Genomic DNA, 18,917 nt, shown 5'->3' on the forward strand with positions numbered 1-18,917 from the left:
CTACTGGTGTGTACCAGCACTTCCATGTTCTTGCACGCCTCCTCAAACACTACATGACCATCAGGGGTTTTAAAGGAGAATTATATTTATTCACTTTACAAAGGCGGTGGTATTTGGTTGCCAGAAACAGCTCCATTTATAGACAAACATACTGTACATTATTTCTCGTGGCTGCAGAGCTCTGCTGTGGCTCTCCCTCGGTTTATACACTAATGCTGCTCTCACTGCCTGAGAAAACAGCAATTCCAACTCCACTGCCAAGACATACAACTTAAAAAAAAAATACAGAAGTTCAAACTACTGCATGTAGTCTGTTATTTATTCACAAGCGTAAGCATCTCCTCTCCTCAATCTTACGCTCAGATTAGGTCTTTCATCGCTTGGCCCTAATATATGTACAGGCTCAGTTTTTTTTTTTTCTCTTTAATGATCCAGAGATCATTCTGGTAAAATTTCAAAGCATAAGAAAGCAAAATACCACGATTCCCTGTATACACAAGTGTATGTATATTTATATATATATACACAAAATAATCTGAGTCTGAATAAAATTAAATGTGTCTCGGCAGCTCAAAGTAGATTTAGACAAAACGAACAATAGAAAATAGAAAAAAGGGGGGGGGGGGAATCCTTTTGTGATTTTTCAAATATTGCCAAAAAATTTTTTTTCCTGTTATCCAATAGAATGAGGAGGAAATTGCTACCTCTAATTGAAAACTAAAAGTAGAAAAAAAGTCTGATTTCGTACACCCATTTTCCTTTGAATTTCTCAATCTTCCTTAACTCAACAAAGCCTGACCCATAGTTTACACACCACTGGATGGCAGTGGCGAGTTTATTCCTCATAGAAATAGACGGCTTCCATCGGAGGAGACAACCTTATGCTTGAAGAAGTACACGCTTCTTTCCCCTCCCCCTTTAAACAAGAAGTGTTAGGGGAAAAAAAAAAGCAGAGCAGAGAGACGGAAGTATAAAAAGAGGGGGAGAGGCATGGAGAGAGATGTAACAAAAGAAAAGGCCAGCATGGTTGAACGCTCTGGGGTCTGAAATGTGCAGACTTGTTCCCGGGCTCTCCTGAAGACGGGAGCGATTCAGGCCTACTCTCTCCTGGGGAGAACGAGTCAGCAGCTTTCTCGCCTAGTGACCCGGTGGCTCAGATGTCTGGTGGCCCACTTCTCGTGACGAACGTATAGAGGATGAAAGAACACCGGCACCCACTATTCTTCCTCCTCCTCGCTCTCCTCTCCCGGGTCTGGATCGGAATCGCCATTGATTTCTTTGTCAGCGCTCACGTCCTGTTCTTCCCTCTCCTCCTCTTCTTCCCAGTTGTCCTAGGAAAAAAAGTTCAGACTTACAACTGATTTTAAGTGGTACAAAGACATTGTGCATGCCCTACATCTGCTGTTGGCCTTTTTTCCCACTTTTTAAACATATTTGGCTGATTAAGTTTGGCTTGTGTATCAGCACTTGTGGCGATTTTGTTCACTGGGAGTCAATAAGGAAACAGTACTTGTAGAATGGCATGGACTCTGTTCTTCCAAAATACTCTGATTCAAAACAAACTGCCCAAACGTAGCTGAATTCTATAAACCTTTTTCAGGCAAATCAACCATGTAACATTATTTCAAGGGAAGAACATAACAAGGTTGACAACTGGAGAAATTGCTTACCTGATAATTTCGTTTTCCTTAGTATAGACAGATGGACTCAGGACCAATGGGTATTGTGCTCTCCTGATAGCAGATGGGAGACGGAGTCAGATTTCAAAGCTGACGTCAGCCTACATATACCCGTGCAGCGTGCTTAGTTCTTCAGTATTCTCTTCGAAAAGCCAGTGTGGATATATGTTGCTTAATACTTGATCACACTTTATTAACCTTGAACTGGTTCAACTGATATATATATATATATATATAAAACTTTTGGAACTGGAGATCACCAGTGCATTCAAACAATAAACGCCGACACCTGGGCAACTGCGGGTGTCTTGAACTAGAGGTAGGCCGTGGCTTACCAGTATTTGCTTAGTCTTGAGATATGATATCTGAGGTTCTTGATTTCTGGAGCAGCCGTGGGCAGGATGCTGAGTCCACCTGTCTACACTAAGGAAAACGAAATTATCAGGTAAGTAATTTCTCCATTTCCTAGCGTGTAGCCAGATGGACTCAGGACCAATGGGATGTACAAAAGCTACTTCCCTACAGGGTGGGAGGCTGCCCTTGGCCCACTTAGTACTGCTCTTGCGAAAGCTGTATCCTCCCTGGCCTGAACATCCAGGCGGTAGAACCTGGAGAAGGTGTGTAGGGAGGACCATGTCGCCACCCATCAGATATCGGCTGGCGAAAGCAGCCTGGTTTCAGCCCAGGAGACTGCCTGGGCCCTTGTAGAATGCGCCTTGACCTATAGAGCTAGTGGTTTTCCTGCCTCTATGTAGGCTGCCTTGATTACTTCTTTGATTCAGCAGGCTATGGTTGCCCGCGATGCCGTTTCCCCTTGTTTCTTCCCGCTGTGATCTGTTTTGCACAGGGGTTCTGATCTTTCGAGGTATCGGACTAGGATTCTGCCGACATTCAGGTGGTGAAGGTGGCGTCTTCCGAATCCTTGTGCTCATATGGAGATAATCTGGAAACCACTTTTGGTAGGAAGGAAGGAAGGAAGGTACGTACATGCAGCTGTATAGTGCCTGGGTGAACCTGAGGAACGGTTCCCGACAGGATAGTGCTTGAAGTTCGGAGATGCGCCGAGCTGAATATATTACGACCAGAAATGCTGTCTTTAAGGTCAGGAGACGTAGAGACAGGCCGCGTGTTGGTCTGAAGGAATTCCCTGCTAGGAAGTCAAGTACTAAGTTGAGGTTCCCTAAGGGCACTGGCCATTTCAGGGATGGTCAGAGTTGTTTAACTCCTTTCAGGAAGCAAGACACATCAGGATGAGTTGATAGTCTGAAACTGTCCACTTCGGCCCTGAAGTACGCAAGTGCAGCAACTTGGACCTTGAAGGAGTACCCCTTCTTCATCCCGTCCTGTAGGAATTGCAGGATCTTGGGAATCTTGGCTGTCCTCAGGAGGAGACCGTGGTCTTCACACCAGGCTTCGAATATTCTCCAGATCTGTATGTAAGACAGAGATGTGGAGAACTTGCGTGCTCAGAGCAAGGTGTCAATCACGGCTTTTGAGTAGCTGCGCTTCTTTAGGCTAGTCCTCTCAAGGGCCATACCGTAAGAGAATTGGTCCCTGCTGAAGAAGGTCCCTGTATGGCAGTAGACGCAGAGGATTCCCCACCAGTAGTCTTCGCATGTCCGCGTACCATGGCCTTCTTGGCCAATCCGGGGTGACTAGTAGAACTAGTCACCTGTGGTGTTCTATCTTGTGGATGATTCTGCCCAGTAGTAGCCAGGGTGGGAAGGCGTACAGGTGGTCTTCCTCTGGCCAGTTCTGGACAAGAGCGTCGATTCCCTGAGATTGTGGTTCTCGTCTGCGGCTGAAGAACCTGGGGACTTGGGCATTGAGACGACTTGCCAGTAGGCCCATAACCGGGAGACCCCATCGATTCACTATCAGCTGGAAGGCCATGTCTGCCAGTGACCATCCCCCCCCGGGTCTATGCTCTTTGCTGAGATGTTGTCTTTTCCCGTGATGTGGGAGGCCGAAATCACCTGTAGGTTTAATTCCGCCCATTCCATGAGGGGGTCTGTTTCCAGAGACACCTGCTGGCTCTTGGTTCCTCCCTGGCGGTTGATGTAGGCAACGGTTGTCGCGTTGTCTGACATGACTCTGACGGACTCGCCTCGGAGTCTGTGGCTGAATCATAGGCAGGCTAGTCTGACCACTCGAGCTTCCAGGCAGTTTATGTTCCATCCCGCCTCTTCCTTGTTCCATTGTGCTTGGGCCGTCAGTTCCTGACAGTGGGCTCCCCATCCTCGCAGGCTCGCATCCGTAGTGAGCAAGATCCAATTCGGTGGGAATAGGTTTACGCCTCTGCTTAGGTGTTCTTCCTGTAGCCACCATTGAAGTTAATCCTGAACCTCTGTCTGGAGGCGAACTGAGTAGTTCTAGGACACTGGGTTCCATCGTGACAGTAGGGAATGTTGTAGCGGTCGCATATGGGCCCTTGCCCACGGAACAACTTCCAGAGTTGATGTCATGAGGCAGAGGACTTGAAGGTAGTCCCATACCTTGGGGCGAACCGAGGTCAACAGTTTTCGTAATTGGCCCCTCAGCTTCCTTCTCCTTGGAGGGGGGAGATAGACTTTGCTCCTTTTGGTATTCTAGTGACTGGGAGGGCTGTAGACAGCTCTTGGCTGTGTTCACGACCCACCCGAGCTCTTGTAGTAGGTTCCTGACTCTGGTGGTCGCGTGGCAACTCTCCTCCAGAGACTTTGCTCTGATCAGCCAATCGTCCAAATAAGGATGTATCAGGACTCCTCCTTTCCTCAGTGCTGCCACCACCACCACCATAATTTTGGTGAAGGTCCTGGGAGCGGTGGCTAGTTCGAAGGGTAACCCTCGGAATTGATAATGATGGACCAGTATCGCAAAACGCAGGAAGCGCTGGTGGTCCTGATGGACCGGGATGTGAAGGTAGGCTTCGGATAGGTCCAGGGAGGTTAGGAATTTTCCCGGTTGTACCGCCATTATAACGGAGCATAGGGTTTCCATGCGAAAATGTGGAACCTTCAGGTAACGGCTGACAGCCTTGAGATCCAGGATGGGCTGAAATGTTCCTTCTTTCTTGGAAACGATAAAATAGATGGAATAGTGGCCAGTATTTTGTTGAAGCGTAGGCACCGGAGCTATTGCCTTCAGGCTGAGTAGTCTTGCTAGTGTGGTTTCCACCGCCAGTCTCTTGGCGTGGGAGTGGCAAGGTGATCTCATAAATTTGTCTGGAGGGAAGCTTTGGAATTCCAGAGAGTACCCTCTCGAATGATGGTTAGGACCAGTGTTCCCTTTAAGCTGTGTGCATGTGCGCGCGCACATGGCCCGTGAAGGCCGAGCACAAGGTATAAAGTTTAGCGCACAGAGGTTTTTAGTACTAGAGTTTTTCCAAAAACTAGGCAAATTATTAGGCATAAAATCATTATACTTGCACAGCAATGATGGGAGTCACCTAACGTGCGCTACATAATGTCTGTGCCACTCTGTGGGTTAAGAGATCTCTGACTCATCTCTACACAGTCCATAGTATTGGTTTAAACACTTGCTCCAAAGTTTCTGTAACCCCAGTGAATTTAGGCCTAAGTGCACACACTGATGCGGCTCTCTGACAGAGGCCAGGATACCACCTGTTACTTAGAACTGACTGCTAGCCTGCTAGGTCATTAATGGGATGAGGTCAGGGAGAGTTCATACTCCCAACCTCCAATGGCATAGCTGCAGCGGTTCAGGATACAGCTACACAGTGCAGATGGGAGGGATGCTAGCATTGCTAGGCTACACAATACACACGCGTACAAGAATCTATGCTCTGCGTCAGCAGCTAGATGACTGAGTGTATATGATGCCATGTGGTAATAGAAATCATTTATAAAGAACATTAGAAAAAGATAGTGTCAACTGGTTAAGTTTAAATAGGTTGATAATATTTAAGTTAATTACAATTAAGATAATAAGATTTGAACAAACAAAAACCGAAATGAGTAAAGGTGTTTAAACGCAAGAGAACAGCTACATCATTTTAAATCCGAATGGCTAGATGAGACTGTTGAAACTAAATATCGCGAAGTCACATTGCCTAACTCGTGTAGCCCTGTACGAAATTTTTTTCGTATGATGAAGATAAAGGAGTCATTTGTCTGATCTGCGCTGAAGCGAAAGCTGTAGAGGCAGGGGCGGATTGGCCTATCGGGGGATCGGACATCCCCCGGTGGGCCGATCGCTCCAGTCATGTGATCTGCCGTGCGCGGCCGTGACAGAGCCGCGCTCGGCAGACCACGTGATGTGTCCTGGGCTGGCGAATACTCGGGCCAGTCCGACATCGTGAGTCCGCCACTGGCTGTAGGAGAGTTTTCTACGGGTAAAAGTTGGAACGAGGTCTGGAAGCTGGATTTCCTCAAAAGACATCTAGTAAGTAAATCTCACATTGACAGTGTAACAAAATTGAAAAATATGAATCCACTATTTCGCGGTGGGTTGAAAAAACCTGTTACTAGAGACTCCAGAAGAAAAGCAAAGGAGGCAAATCGTTGTAGAACGGAAGCGTTCAAATCCAGATGAGATAAAGGTCCTGACTGACAGCGTCTTGCCAGCCATCAAATTTGTAAAGCTGCCAGATAGTTGGAGAAGTAAAAATTGCGCATTTGAATTTCTTGACGTCATCAACAGCATTGTTCAAAATGATATAATGCAAGAAATTTCTTCGGCATTGCTCCACACTTTAACTGTTGATGAAAGCACTGACATATCTTTGACCAAATGCTTAATACTTTAAGTATCGGCCTAGTAATGCTTTGGATTACAATTTATTGTTTGGTGGCATTTTGCGATTAGAACATTGCAATGCTGCTTTAAGTGTATCTGCCATCAAACTCTTTTATACAGCAAACAAGCTTGATTTAAGGAAGATAGTTATGTTTACATTGGACGGAGTCTCTGTTATGTTAGGAAGAAAAAATGGAGTAGCAGCACAATTGAAAAAAGAAATCCCACACCTAACTCAGCAAGATTTAGGAATAATTGATACATGGAAAGAAGTCAAACTGATGCAAAACATTGAAACTCTGATCAGAACTGTGTGCTCGATGTTTAGTAGATCTATTTCAAAAAGAGTTAAATTTCAAGAAATCGTTGACACCTCAGAGCATGATTCAGTGGCATTCAGACCTTTAAATGAAGTGCAATGGCTGTCGAGGCATTTTACTGTGCAAGCTATAGTTCGAAACTATGCTGTTTTGTTACAATATTTCGAGGAAGAGCGGGGAAAAGACCCAATTGCCAAATACTGTTTCAAGAAGCTGAGCATTTCTGAGTTTAGGGTAGCTCTAGAAATTTTGAATTGATGTTCTATCAGATTTGGCTTCATTGTCTTCTTCAGAAGAAGGGTTTAACAACTCTAGAAGCTCACCATCTAGCTCGAGGCAAACTGAACAAGATCAGAAGTTAATATCTAACAAGCTCACCTCAGTGGAGTCAAAGTGTTAAAGCACTATTACAGGTACCAACCAATAGTGCAGTCGACACAAACTCGCTGATCACATTTATCTCTTGTGTGTCCATCTGGATGAAAGGTTTCCAGAAGAGGATGTACATTCATGGGCTGCATTTGATATTGGGTCACTTGTCAATTGTGACTTCGATTTCAGAATTGATAACATAAAATCACTTTGTGTTCAATATAAAGAGTTTCTGCCTGAGGAGTTAACAGTAGTTGATAAATACAACGACTTCAAATTCGTTGTTGCTGAGAAAATCAAAGACAAAGTTGTTTCAAATTTGTCATCTATGTTGTCATTTGTAACTCAAAATGAACAATTCAAAGACCTCGCTGTGTTGATGGATATTGGAGGAACATTCATGGCATCCAGTGTAGACTGTGAATGTGGCTTCAGTTTAATGAACGCTCCAAAAACTAAATCGCGGAATCTGTTACAGACAGAGCATTTGGATATGATCATGCGTGTGAAGAACTATCAAGTAGATGGCGGAAATATACCGTATTTTTCACTCCATAAGACGCACCTGAGCATAAGACGCACCTAGGATTCAGAGCACGAAAATTTAACAAAAAAAAAAGGTGTGCTAAACTGGCTCTGTTCCCGGGCATCTGTATATCTTATGAAGCAAATTAGGGGAGGGCATAAAATGTTTTTTTGTCCCCATTCCCCATCCCAACCCTTTAAATTTAATTAACTACAACCTCCCACCCTCCTGACCCCCCCAGTAGCCCCTGTGACTTAGTAAGGGCAAAGGCTATCGGCGCCATTTTGAATACTGGCAGCCGTCGGCCCGAGTGAAGGAGATCGCTCCCGGACCCCCGCTGGACCACCAGGGACTTTTGGCAAGTCTTGGTGGGGGCTTGTAGTTAGTTTTTTTTTTCTTTTTTAATATTCGCTCCATAAGACGCACATACATTTTCCCCCCACTTTTGAGGGGAAAGAAATTGCTCCTTATGGAGCGAAAAATACGGTAGATCTTGACAGAATCCATAAAGAATGGACAAATGTCAAAGACCGCAGGGGAAAAATGTAAATATTATGGACTGTGAAGTTGTGAACTGAGTTATGAGGCACAGTTGCATAGTATATATGGTATAAAACAAATAAACTGTTACGCTTTCTACTTGCTATACCTTAGCAGCTTCTTTTAGTATATAAACATGGTAACATTTCATTTGGTCTTCACTTCTTTTTTAACTCCAGTAGGCCGAGTTGTAAGTTTGGACGCACAACATTAAATTAAGTTTCAGAAAAGTTGCATACAACAACATTTTTGCGCACATAGCATGTCAGAAATTAGAGGGAACACTGGTTAGGACCCACTTGTCCGATGTTATCTCGACCCATCTTTGGTAGAAGAGGGCAAGCCTGTCCCCTATGTCTTCTTCCTGTGGATGGGTCTGCATCTTCTCATTGTGGGGTATTGGCCTGAGCCTGCCCCTGTGCCTCTCAATGTGCTTGTTCCAAAAGGAATAAGACCTTCCTGAAGGGCAAGGTGCTTGGGACTGTGTTCCTGTAAGGTTTAAAACGCTGCGATCCTCTACCCTTGGTTCTTCTGGGAGAGGAGCACTGATATGTTCTTTTGTTCCTGTCTTCAGGTAATTGGGGTCCTGGGGATTCGCCCCATTTGTTGCCTAACCTCTCCTGTTCGGGAACGAACTGGAGAAATATTTTAAAAGGCATTTTTGTGAGGTTCGTTTTGGAAGTTGTGTCAGCCGACCACTGCGGTGGCGACACCCCTGGCTGAGGTACACACGAGGTCTGCAGTAGCATCGGTGAGGAAGGAGACTGCAGGTTCCATCTCTTCTCTGGGCGTGGTTGCGTCTCTGGCGAGGATCAAGCAGAACCGTGCCACCAATGTGCAGCAGGAAGCAATTTGTAGCGTCATTGCTGATACTGCTTAAGGATGGCTTCCAGCCTTCAGTGCCGCTCCTCCCTCCACAGGGATCGTAGTGCGTTTTGAGACTGCACAGATCATAGCGTTCACTTTAGGGAAGCGTAGGAGTTCCTTAGCTGTGGGTTCCAGCGGGTATAGGGCCTCTATGGCCCGTCCCCCTTTGAAACTGGCCTCTGGAGCATTCCATTCCAGGTCAATCAGTTACTTTATGGACTCCAACATAGGAAAGTAGTAGGAGGCCTTACAGAGGTACACCAACATGGGGTTCTTCTTTGGTTCTGATATAGGCTCTGGTTCCGATACAGACTCTTTTTTGGTTCCGATATAGTGTCTTCATAGTCTGGGACACGAGGGCTGGTAATTCGTCCTTAATGGCAGCCGACGGCCCTTTGCCCTTATGTCACAGGGGCTACCGCCGCCATTGGTCGACCCCAGTGACATAGTGAGGGCAAAGGGCCGTCTGTGCCATTTTGACTACTGGCAGCCGACAGCCCAAGTCCAGATCGCTCCCGGACCGCTTCTGGACCCCCGCTGGACCACCAGGGACTTTTGGCAGGTCTTGGGGGGTCAGGAGGGTGGGGGGTTTTGTTAGATTTTTACTTTTTTATTAAAGATTTGTCTGCGAGCCAGATGCAGCCATCAAAAGAGCCACATCTGGCTCGCGAGCCATAGGTTCCTGACCCCTGTCCTATAGTATAAAGTTGTGAGCGAAAGTTTAGGAGCCCCTGGTCAAACTGCATATTTCAATGAATCGCTATGTGAACAAAAGTTGACAAAACCTCTACATGGTAAGAAGTTAATCATGACATCTTTCTGCAATTTTTAATGCTAAATTACTATCTGCTGATTTTAACAGATTGAAAATAAAAACAGTGAATACAGCATATGCAAAAGTTTGGACACCCTTTTGGCAGTAATAACTTCAAAACTGTTCCTGTAGCCAGGACTTGTTTTCCCCAACTCGTCACAGAATATTTATAGCTCAGAAAGATTCTTAAGTCTCCCTGCACACACTGCTTGAGATCTCCCCACAATCTTTCAGACTTAAGGCCATTCCAAAACCATCTTTTTTCCCCTGCAAGTACTTCCTGGTTGATTTCAAGGTATGTTTTGATCGTGGTCTTGATGAAATATCCAATCTCTGTGGGACATTAGCTTCTTGAATATGCCATTCAGTTGAATCCATACTTCTACCTACACACAGCATTTCCTGCGGCGCTGGCTGTCACATAAGCCTAAAGCATAAAAGATCCACCCCATACTCAACAGCTGGGCAAGGTGCTTTTTTTTTTCTCCAAATGCATCTTTTTGGTTGTGGCTGAACAGTTCAATTTTTGTTTTTTTAAGTCCAAAAAGTACTTTGTTCCAAAAAATTTCAGGCTTATCAAGTTTCTGTGTTGCATATTTTAGTGATGAGGTTGTAAAAACGTTTCCTTATTATAACTCTCCCAGCTGGATCATTATTATATAAGAAATGCTGTATTGTGGTCAACTACTCCGATGTTAACTAAACTTCTCAGCAAGTCATTTGCAGCAATCTTTGCATTCTGTTTTGCAGATCTAACCAGTTTTCAGGCAGTTCTTTCAGAGATTGCTTTCTTGTTCTTCCAGATCTTGCATGGAACTGTTGAAGCTGAGGCAACTTCCATTCCTTAGCAATGCTTTTGACTGGTAAAATTGCTAACTAGAAGTGTTTGGAGAATCCATAATATATCTGGCTTGGTAGTGTGTCCGTCAGTGCTCGCGCATGTTCCCCAGCCTGCTGACAGATGGCGCAGGCGGCTCCCCTGGCTGCCTTGGAGGCTCAAACATGCCATACAGCGGCCATGTCACACCACCAGCTACAAGAGGTACCCCTGGGGGAATTCAGCGCTACTGCGGAATACAGATTTTGCCCAGAATTCCTCCTTCCCACAGATTTCCTCCCTCACCTTGCAGATTTCCCCCACCTTGTCGGAAGACTATTCAAAACCGGAAGGACAGCGGCCATCGCGGGACAGGCAGAAAATAGCAGAGGAGACCCCGACATGCCGTGAACGGAGCGCGCCCCGCGGCACATGCTCCGTTTGCGGCGAAGATGAGGGCCAGTGCGCCATTTGCAGCGAAAAGGGAAGGCCCCCGTGTGCTGCGATCGGCGCGCCCGGGCCTTCATTTTCGCCTAACAGAGCGGGTGCTGCGGGATGCGCTCCGTTCACGGCATGCCGGGGTCTCCGCTGCTATTTTCTGCTCAAGGCAAAAATGGAAGGCCCCCGTGTGCTGCGAACGGCTCGCCGGGCCTTCATCTTTGCTGCGAACAGTGCGGCATGCAGGTGAGAGAGAATGTGTTTCAGGGAGGGTGAGAGAGAGCAGGAGGGTGTGAGAGAAAGCATGGGTGGGGGGGGAGGATGCCGGTGAGAGAGAATGTGTGTGAGAGAGAGCATGGTTGGTAAGAGAGGGTTGGGGAGGGTGTGAGAGAGTAAGGGAAGTAAGAGAGGGTGGGTGGGGGGGGATGCTCGAGTGTGAGTTTCAGAGAGAGGGAGCCTATATGAGGGGCGGGGGATGCCGGTGAGAGAGAATGTGTGTGTGAGAGAGGAGAGGGGGTGTGGGGGAGTGCGAGAGATAGCTTGGTATATAAACTTTGCCAGCCCTGGCTTTAGCAAATGTGCCTCCAAGTCCCTTGCCCTAGTTGAAAACAATTTAGTTTTTCCTTTTCGGCTAACGCTTCCATACAAGAGCATATGTGCCAATAAAAAGGCTCGCCACCCGGGCGTAGAACGGGTACAGTTCCTAGTATATATCTATATCTATCTATCTATCTATTTTTTTTTTAATAGCCTTTTCTCCTGCTTTGCCAGAGTGAATTATCTTCATTTTCAAATGCTCAGACAACTGCTGTTTAGAGGAACTGGGGATAGGGGCTGCTGAATTGCACTCTTCCTGGGGAGGGCGCAGTCCCAAGATTGCTCAGATCCGGGGGCTACCAGATAAGGTCGTGGCTGGCCTGTCCTCCGACTGGGAGGGGTCGGACTTGGAGAAGTTCTGAGTGTCCAGTCCTCCCCCCTGGGCTCCCTCACAGTGCTGACACAGGTCAGGCCGAGCAGCCCTAATATGGCAGGCAGCACAAAGGGAGCCGCTTGTGCTTCTTTGTTGCCAGAGCCATAGCTCACAGTAGCTTGTGCGTTTAGCTGATTAGCACAAGCTCGAGCTCGCACAAATCGCCCCGACTCACGTAAGTATAAGCGTCTGGTTGTGCGTGCGCACAAGTATGCACGTGGTTATGCCCACAGGTGTGCGTGCACTTATGCACACATTAGGTGCACAGGGCCGGCCTGCATCACGCGTACCGACGGTCAATGGGGAAAAATGGCACCACCGCGGCCTGCCACATGGAGTGACCACCGACCCTGAAACGGGGCCTAGCCCATCAGGGGCCCGCTCAACCCTCTCGGAAACCCCCTTCCCTTGCCCTAACGGGATCGGGAACGTCGTCAGTATGGCGCGCCGGGCAAGGAGACAGGAGGAAAGACTTACCAAAGCCCTTCCGCGTCTCTGAATGGGAGGAGTTCTTCTCTACTTACCTTGGCTCAGCGCTTACCGGCTGAGTACAGAGACGGTCTCCAGCTGCAGGGGGGAGAGGGCTTAGGCCATCACCACCATGCTCTGCTTCCTTTCAGATGCTTCAGCAGCAAAGTCCATGCCAGGGACTGGCTACAGGACCAAGGCTCACCTCTGAGGGATCTCGGAAATCACCTCAGGAATTCTCAGCTGGGGGAGGGACCTTTAGGTATCACCACAGGAGAGTGGGGATCAATCTTTCTCCAATTTAAAGATAAACTTTCTTCTTCAAATTAGTACTGCAACCCTGCTAAACACCAATGCTGGTGTGGGGATAGCACGTTCACATCTGCTAGGAGATGGAGAGATACTGAAGGGCTGAGGTCACTGCAGGGGTGTATCTAAGGTGACATCAGCTTTGAAACCTGACTCAGTCTCCATCTGCTAGCAGGGAAGCACATAACCCATTGGTCCTGAGTCCATCTGGCTACACGCTAGGATATACAAAGCTTTTCTGAACGAAACCTGTCATATCCAGCCCAGCTACTGAAAGAGCTAAGATAACCAAAGAGAAACATACAAAGTTTGACTTACATCTGAATCTCTCTCCATCATCTCATCTTCAGATTCTTCATCAGAGGACTCTACGAAGAGAGGTAGGATGGTTAAAGACACAAGAACAGTTTAAGTTCAAAGAGGCCACTGTAAGTAGCTCAGTTGATGTTGTGGGGGCTGGGGTGAATCAGGGCAGATGTTGTTTCCCCCTCCCCAGCACTTCCTGTTCTGCCGCAGGGTCTGCGAGCTGCAGAAGCGGCGTGACAGCCACTTTTGAACCCACAGGAGTTGGGTCCATCCCACCCTAAAATCAGCCCTTGGGAGTGGGAGATGGTGATTATATCTTCAATTTGCGGATGACAGTCCTTTTTCCTAAGCTGTAATTTTGAAGATGGTTGAGTAAGTTTGAATAAAATAAAACCTAAAATAAAACAAATTTCAAAAAATCTTAAGCAACAAATTTCATAGGGAGAAGTTATGGAAAACAATCCTATCCTACAGGAAGGAGAATACGTCAAATCACACGGATCACTAGAACACAAAGCACTGATGAAGACCCATGCAATGTTGAAACATTTAAGAGAACGCGAGGAAACTGCAGCACCGTGGTAACAAAGATAACCTACAAAAATGATAAAGGGATGGAACAGCTCCCTTATGAAGGAAGGCTAAAGAGATTAGGGCTCTTCAGTTTGGAGAACAGATGACCGAGAGGAGTTTATTAATTCTGCATTTAGTTGTTCTTTGGGCTTCCAATTTAATCAGAAACACTATGAACCTTCATTTACAACAATCTTGTGGTGGTTTTTTTTTTTAAATTATCCCTCTCTCAATCTAATTTAGCCCAGACATTGTAGTGACAGTTCTCAGCCAGGGGCCATGTACCAAGGGTTCCCTTCCAGAAGCCTGAAATCACGGATCTTAAGTCTTGACACTTAAGTGTTTGAGATCACCTACTTTGCAGCATTTCCAACCCCTGCCAGCTTGGAACACCTAACCCCGGAAAGCAGACCCAGCTCCTCTGTGTGGCAGTGCGCAGCTCTGCCAGTGAGATACCGGGCCAGCTTGCTACCTTTTTTTTTTTTTTAAACTATTCCCATCCAATATGTTTCACTTCCTAGACAGATTCCCAGGCTGAACTCCTCAGTGCACTTCTTGTGTCAATAGCAGCAAGGGCAATGTCTATGCAACATAACGTAAGCAGTTTGTGCCCAAGGCTCCAAGCAATGCAGCTGAGCCACAGGGCCAGCCCATACCATACAAGTTTTAACACTGCACACACAAGTACACAGTTACCATTGACACTACACTCCTGATCATACAGATTGGGCAATATATATGCTATGTGAAGTGCTCTGTGTTATTTACTAAAGAAACCCCAAAAAGGGAAAAATGCACTAATGTGAAGATAATAAAAACCAATTTTATTCAAAAGCTATCCCTGTTAAAATAAATGAGCATGGCCTGTTATACTCAATTTAAAACAATCAATCAAATATAGTACAATATTGTATTTTAACAAATAACTAGGATACAACCTAATACAAGTTCAAAATGCGGGCAAAAAATGTATTACACAATACAGTTATTTAACAGTCAGATGCCTGTCAAATCTTTGACTTTTACGGTTTGTGAATATATACCAAATTCTTTAAAATACAAATATGCTGTTAACGCAGGACATCACATGCCATAGCTTGTCTTCTCTGTGCGTGTATGAATGTAGTATGTTTGTGTACATCTTTGCGGCCATACAATCTATTGTTTAAATGTGCTTGTGTAATACATTGACATGTAATGTGGTTTTATACACGTACACTAATGATTGATACAATCAAGTGTAATGAAACATAGAAATGACTGCAGAAAAAGATCAAACGGTCCATCCAGTCTGCCCAGCGGGCTTATGGTAGCATCTGCCACGCAGTTTACCCCCATGCTTATCAGTTTCCCAAACCGTAGAAATCAAAGATTTGACAGCAGAAAGTCAACACCTACCTTCTTCGTACACAAGTTTTGCTGTCTGGTTTACGTCTGTTACATCCTGACGTGTTTCAGATGCTGAAATCTGCAAAGAAACACATGCTGCACTTACACCAAACATATTACCACTTTGTTTTTTTAAAATGAAATGCAAAATCCTGGTTTTAAAGGCTGCAGGTGTGGCCTAGAGACTATGGACCGAATTCTCTTTGCAACTTCTGCATTTAAGATCTGGAGTTGGTACTTAAAGGCCAGATAAAGCCTTACTATCCCTGCACAGGCTTTCTGTGATTTTCTGTATGTAGAATTTCATTTTGGCCACAGAATCTGTGCTATCATCACATTGTGCTGTATTACAGTTACAGTGCATTCAGAAAGTATGCAGACCCCTTCACTTTTTCCACATCTTGGAACATTACAGCCTTATTCTAAAATGAATATATATTTTTCCCTCCTCAAGCTACACACAATACCCATGATGACAAAGTGAAATCAGGTTTGTAGAAATTTGTGCAAATTAAAAAAAAAAAGAAAAACCACACAACTGAAATATCACATTTATGTAAGTATTCAGACTCTTTGCTAGACATTCAAAGTTGAGCTCAGGTGCTACTGGTTTCCACTTGAGATGTTTCTCCAACTTGACTGAAGTCCACCTGTGGTAAAATTCAATTGACTGGACATGATTTGGAAAGGCAAATAAGGTCCCATAGTTGACAGTGCATGTCAGAGCAAAATCAAAGTCATGAAGTCGAAGGAATTGTCTGTAGACCTCCAGGACAAGATTATGTCAAAGCACACATCTGGAGAAGGGTACAAAACATTGCTGCAGCACTGAAGGTCCTGAAGAACACAGTGGCCTCCATCATTCTTAAATGGAAGAAGTCTGGAATCACCAGGACTTCTCCTAAAGCTGGCTGCCTGCCCAAACTGAGCAATGGGGAGAAGGGCCTTGGTCACAGAAGTGACCAAGAATACGATGTGATGGGAGAACCTTCCAGAAGGACAACCATCTCTGCAGCACTCCACCAATCATTCCTTTATGTTAGAGTGGTCACACGAAAGCCACTCCTCAGTAAAAGACACATGACAGCCCACTTGGAGTTTGCCAAAATGTACTTAAAGGAACCGCTGCTCTAGCAGGGACACACTTGTTCTAAACATCAATGGTCAAAAAATCTCTAAACCCGCATGTATGCCAATGATGCAGAAAACTTTCGAGCTCGCAACATAGTGCCTACCACTGCTAAGGAAAACCCATTTTAGCAATCTTGCCATCTCAAAGACCAAATCATAAGACAAAAAGGACCAAACCATAAGACAAAACTGATCGGGATTCTTGTGGAGGATTCTCTGCCTCAGAAGGTCTCTGCAAAATGGAAGTTGCTACGGCATGACCAGCTGTTGAAGGTTCATATACCACGGCCTCTGCAGCCAATCCCGGGCCACCATAAGGACCAATCCCGGGTGACAGGCTATCTTCTGCAGAAATCTGCAGATCATTGGCCACGGAGGAAACACATATTAAGTCCTGGCCTCACGGCCAAATTTGGACATTGAGTCAGAGTACCTAAGGGTGCAGCCTACAGCTATAAAATCGTTGCACCTTCATATTCTCCTGGCTTACCATCAGATCCAAACAGGGCCAACCCCACCGGTAGACAACGAGCTGAAAGGCCTTGTTTGCCAGTTTCCATTCCTTGGATCTAAGACATGAAGACGGAGATAATCCACCTGAATGTAGTCAACTCCTGTAATGTGAGATGCTGACAACATCCGGAGATGCTGTTCCACCCATGGCAAAAGGACATTCACTCCCTGAGAAACCTGCTGACACAGAGTTCCTCTATTTATTTAAAATCTCGTCGTAAACTTCCATACATAACTGTGGTCAGTTGATTTATGTAGGCCACCGCCATGGCTTTGTCCAACATCATTCTCACTGCTCTCCCGCTCTATTGGTCCACAAACTGCAGTAAAGCTTGAGCTTCCAATCTGTTAACGGACCAACCTATCACCTTCGGGGTCCACAGCCTCTGTGCTACCAAGCTCCTGGCAATGAGACCCCCCTTCCTTGGAGACTCACATTCATGGTGACCACTATCCAATCAGGGGGTCTCCAGATCTGTTCTCATGGTGAGATGATACCTCTGCAGCCACCAGAGTAACTCCTATTTCACAACAGAGGGGAGACAAGCTTGATCGTGTATTTCTATGATTGAGGGTTCCACCTTGACAGCAAGGTTCTCTGAAGTGGTCGCATATGTGCCCTAGTCCATGGAATTAACTCCAAGGTTGCCATCATGGAACCCAGCGTCTGCAAGTATGCCCACACTGATGGCCAGTTCGCCAATCGCAGGGCTCAGATCTGTCCCCAAAGCTTTTGGATATGCTGTTCTGGTAAAAACACTTTGCCCTGTGCTGTATCAAACCAGGCACCCAAGTAATCTAGAGCTTGCAAAGGTTGCAAGCTGCTCTTGGATAGATTGACTACCCATCCGAGCTCTTGCAGCAACTGAACTACCCTGCAAGACACAGTCCAGCTCTCCCCGGCTGACTTTGCCCCGATTAACCAGTCATCCAGATAAGGCTGGACTAGGATGCCCTCTTTTGCGGAGCATGGTTGCCTCCACCACCATTACTTTTGAGAAGGTATTGGGAGCTGTGGTCAATCCAAACGGCAATGCCTGAAATTGGTAATGATAGCTGAGCAATGAAAAGCGCAAATATCACCGATGCTCCTTCCTGATGGGGATATGAAAATAAGCCTCCATAAAATCCAGGGACTTGAGAAACTTTCTTTTGTACCACCATGATCACTGACCACAAAGTTTCCATCCTGAAGTGGGTGATGCGTAGAATCCAGTTGACCCCTTTCAAATCCAAAATGGGGTGAAAGGACCCGTCCTTGGAAACCACTAAATAGTTGGAACCACCATCAATTACATCCTGGTCTTTCAGAGCAGGAACCATGGCTCTTAACACAATAAGCCACTGTAGAGTGGCACACACAGAGTCCCTCTTTCCGGAGTTGCACAGTGAAACCATAAATGAGTCTGTAATGGATCAGATAAATTCTAGAGTGTAGCTGTTCCTGATCATGTCTAGAACCCACTAATCAGAAATGATACGAGTCCACCTCTGATAAAACTGAGAAAGATGATCGCCTATCTCCAGTACCAGAGGATGGATCCCCAAAATTTCATAGGGAGAAACAAGAGGCACTGGAACAAGAGATCCCATACTTTCTAGGCTTCTTTGTATAAAGGGCCTGAGACTTTTTAAAGGAACAAGATCTGACTCCCCAAAACCTTGCTTGACTAAAACTGCTGGGAATCTTGAAAGCACCCTCCAGGGAAGGAAGACTGCGAAGATGGCTTCTTGTCTTCCAGCAACTGAGGGATCTTGGAAGCACCCTACCTATTTGCCATCTTCTTCAACTCTTCCCTAAACAAAAGACAACCCTAAGGGTAATTTAATTAAATTCAACTTAGAAAAGGTATCAGCTGACCAACTGCACAGTCAGAGCAAATGCCTGGCTGCAACCCACCCTAGAGGCCCTGCGCATCAGATCAAAGCCCGCCCCCACTAAGAAAGGGGCTCCAGGCTCCCAGGAAGACATATTATCTTCCTGACCCTCGGGATCTTCCTGAGTCAATCGAAAGCCAACACGCGCACCACAATGCATCAGTATGCAGCAATCTGCACATTCATTACCTTCATAGGCTTGTTTCAGGATAGCCTTGATTTGCCAGTCCTGAGCATCCTTTAACACAGTTTCACCTTCCACCGGAATGG

The 18,917-nt window shown here is 45.9% G+C and overlaps 1 protein-coding gene across 1 annotated transcript in view; it reads right to left on the minus strand.

Moving 5' to 3' along the window:
* Positions 1–341: 341 nt before the first annotated feature.
* Positions 342–18,917, minus strand: part of LOC115082453 (WD repeat-containing protein 43-like) — an 88,565-nt gene continuing 69,989 nt past the window's right edge. Inside the window, exons 7-9 of the mRNA XM_029586682.1 lie at positions 15,135–15,204; positions 13,176–13,225; positions 342–1,331 (exon numbers count right to left, since the gene is read on the minus strand). Coding sequence (XP_029442542.1) covers positions 1,218–1,331; positions 13,176–13,225; positions 15,135–15,204 — 234 coding nt within the window. The 3' untranslated portion in view covers positions 342–1,217. The remainder of the gene's footprint in view (positions 1,332–13,175; positions 13,226–15,134; positions 15,205–18,917) is intronic.

Source organism: Rhinatrema bivittatum, unplaced genomic scaffold (assembly GCF_901001135.1).
Source record: "Rhinatrema bivittatum unplaced genomic scaffold, aRhiBiv1.1, whole genome shotgun sequence".
In the NCBI taxonomy this organism is placed as follows: domain Eukaryota; kingdom Metazoa; phylum Chordata; class Amphibia; order Gymnophiona; family Rhinatrematidae; genus Rhinatrema; species Rhinatrema bivittatum.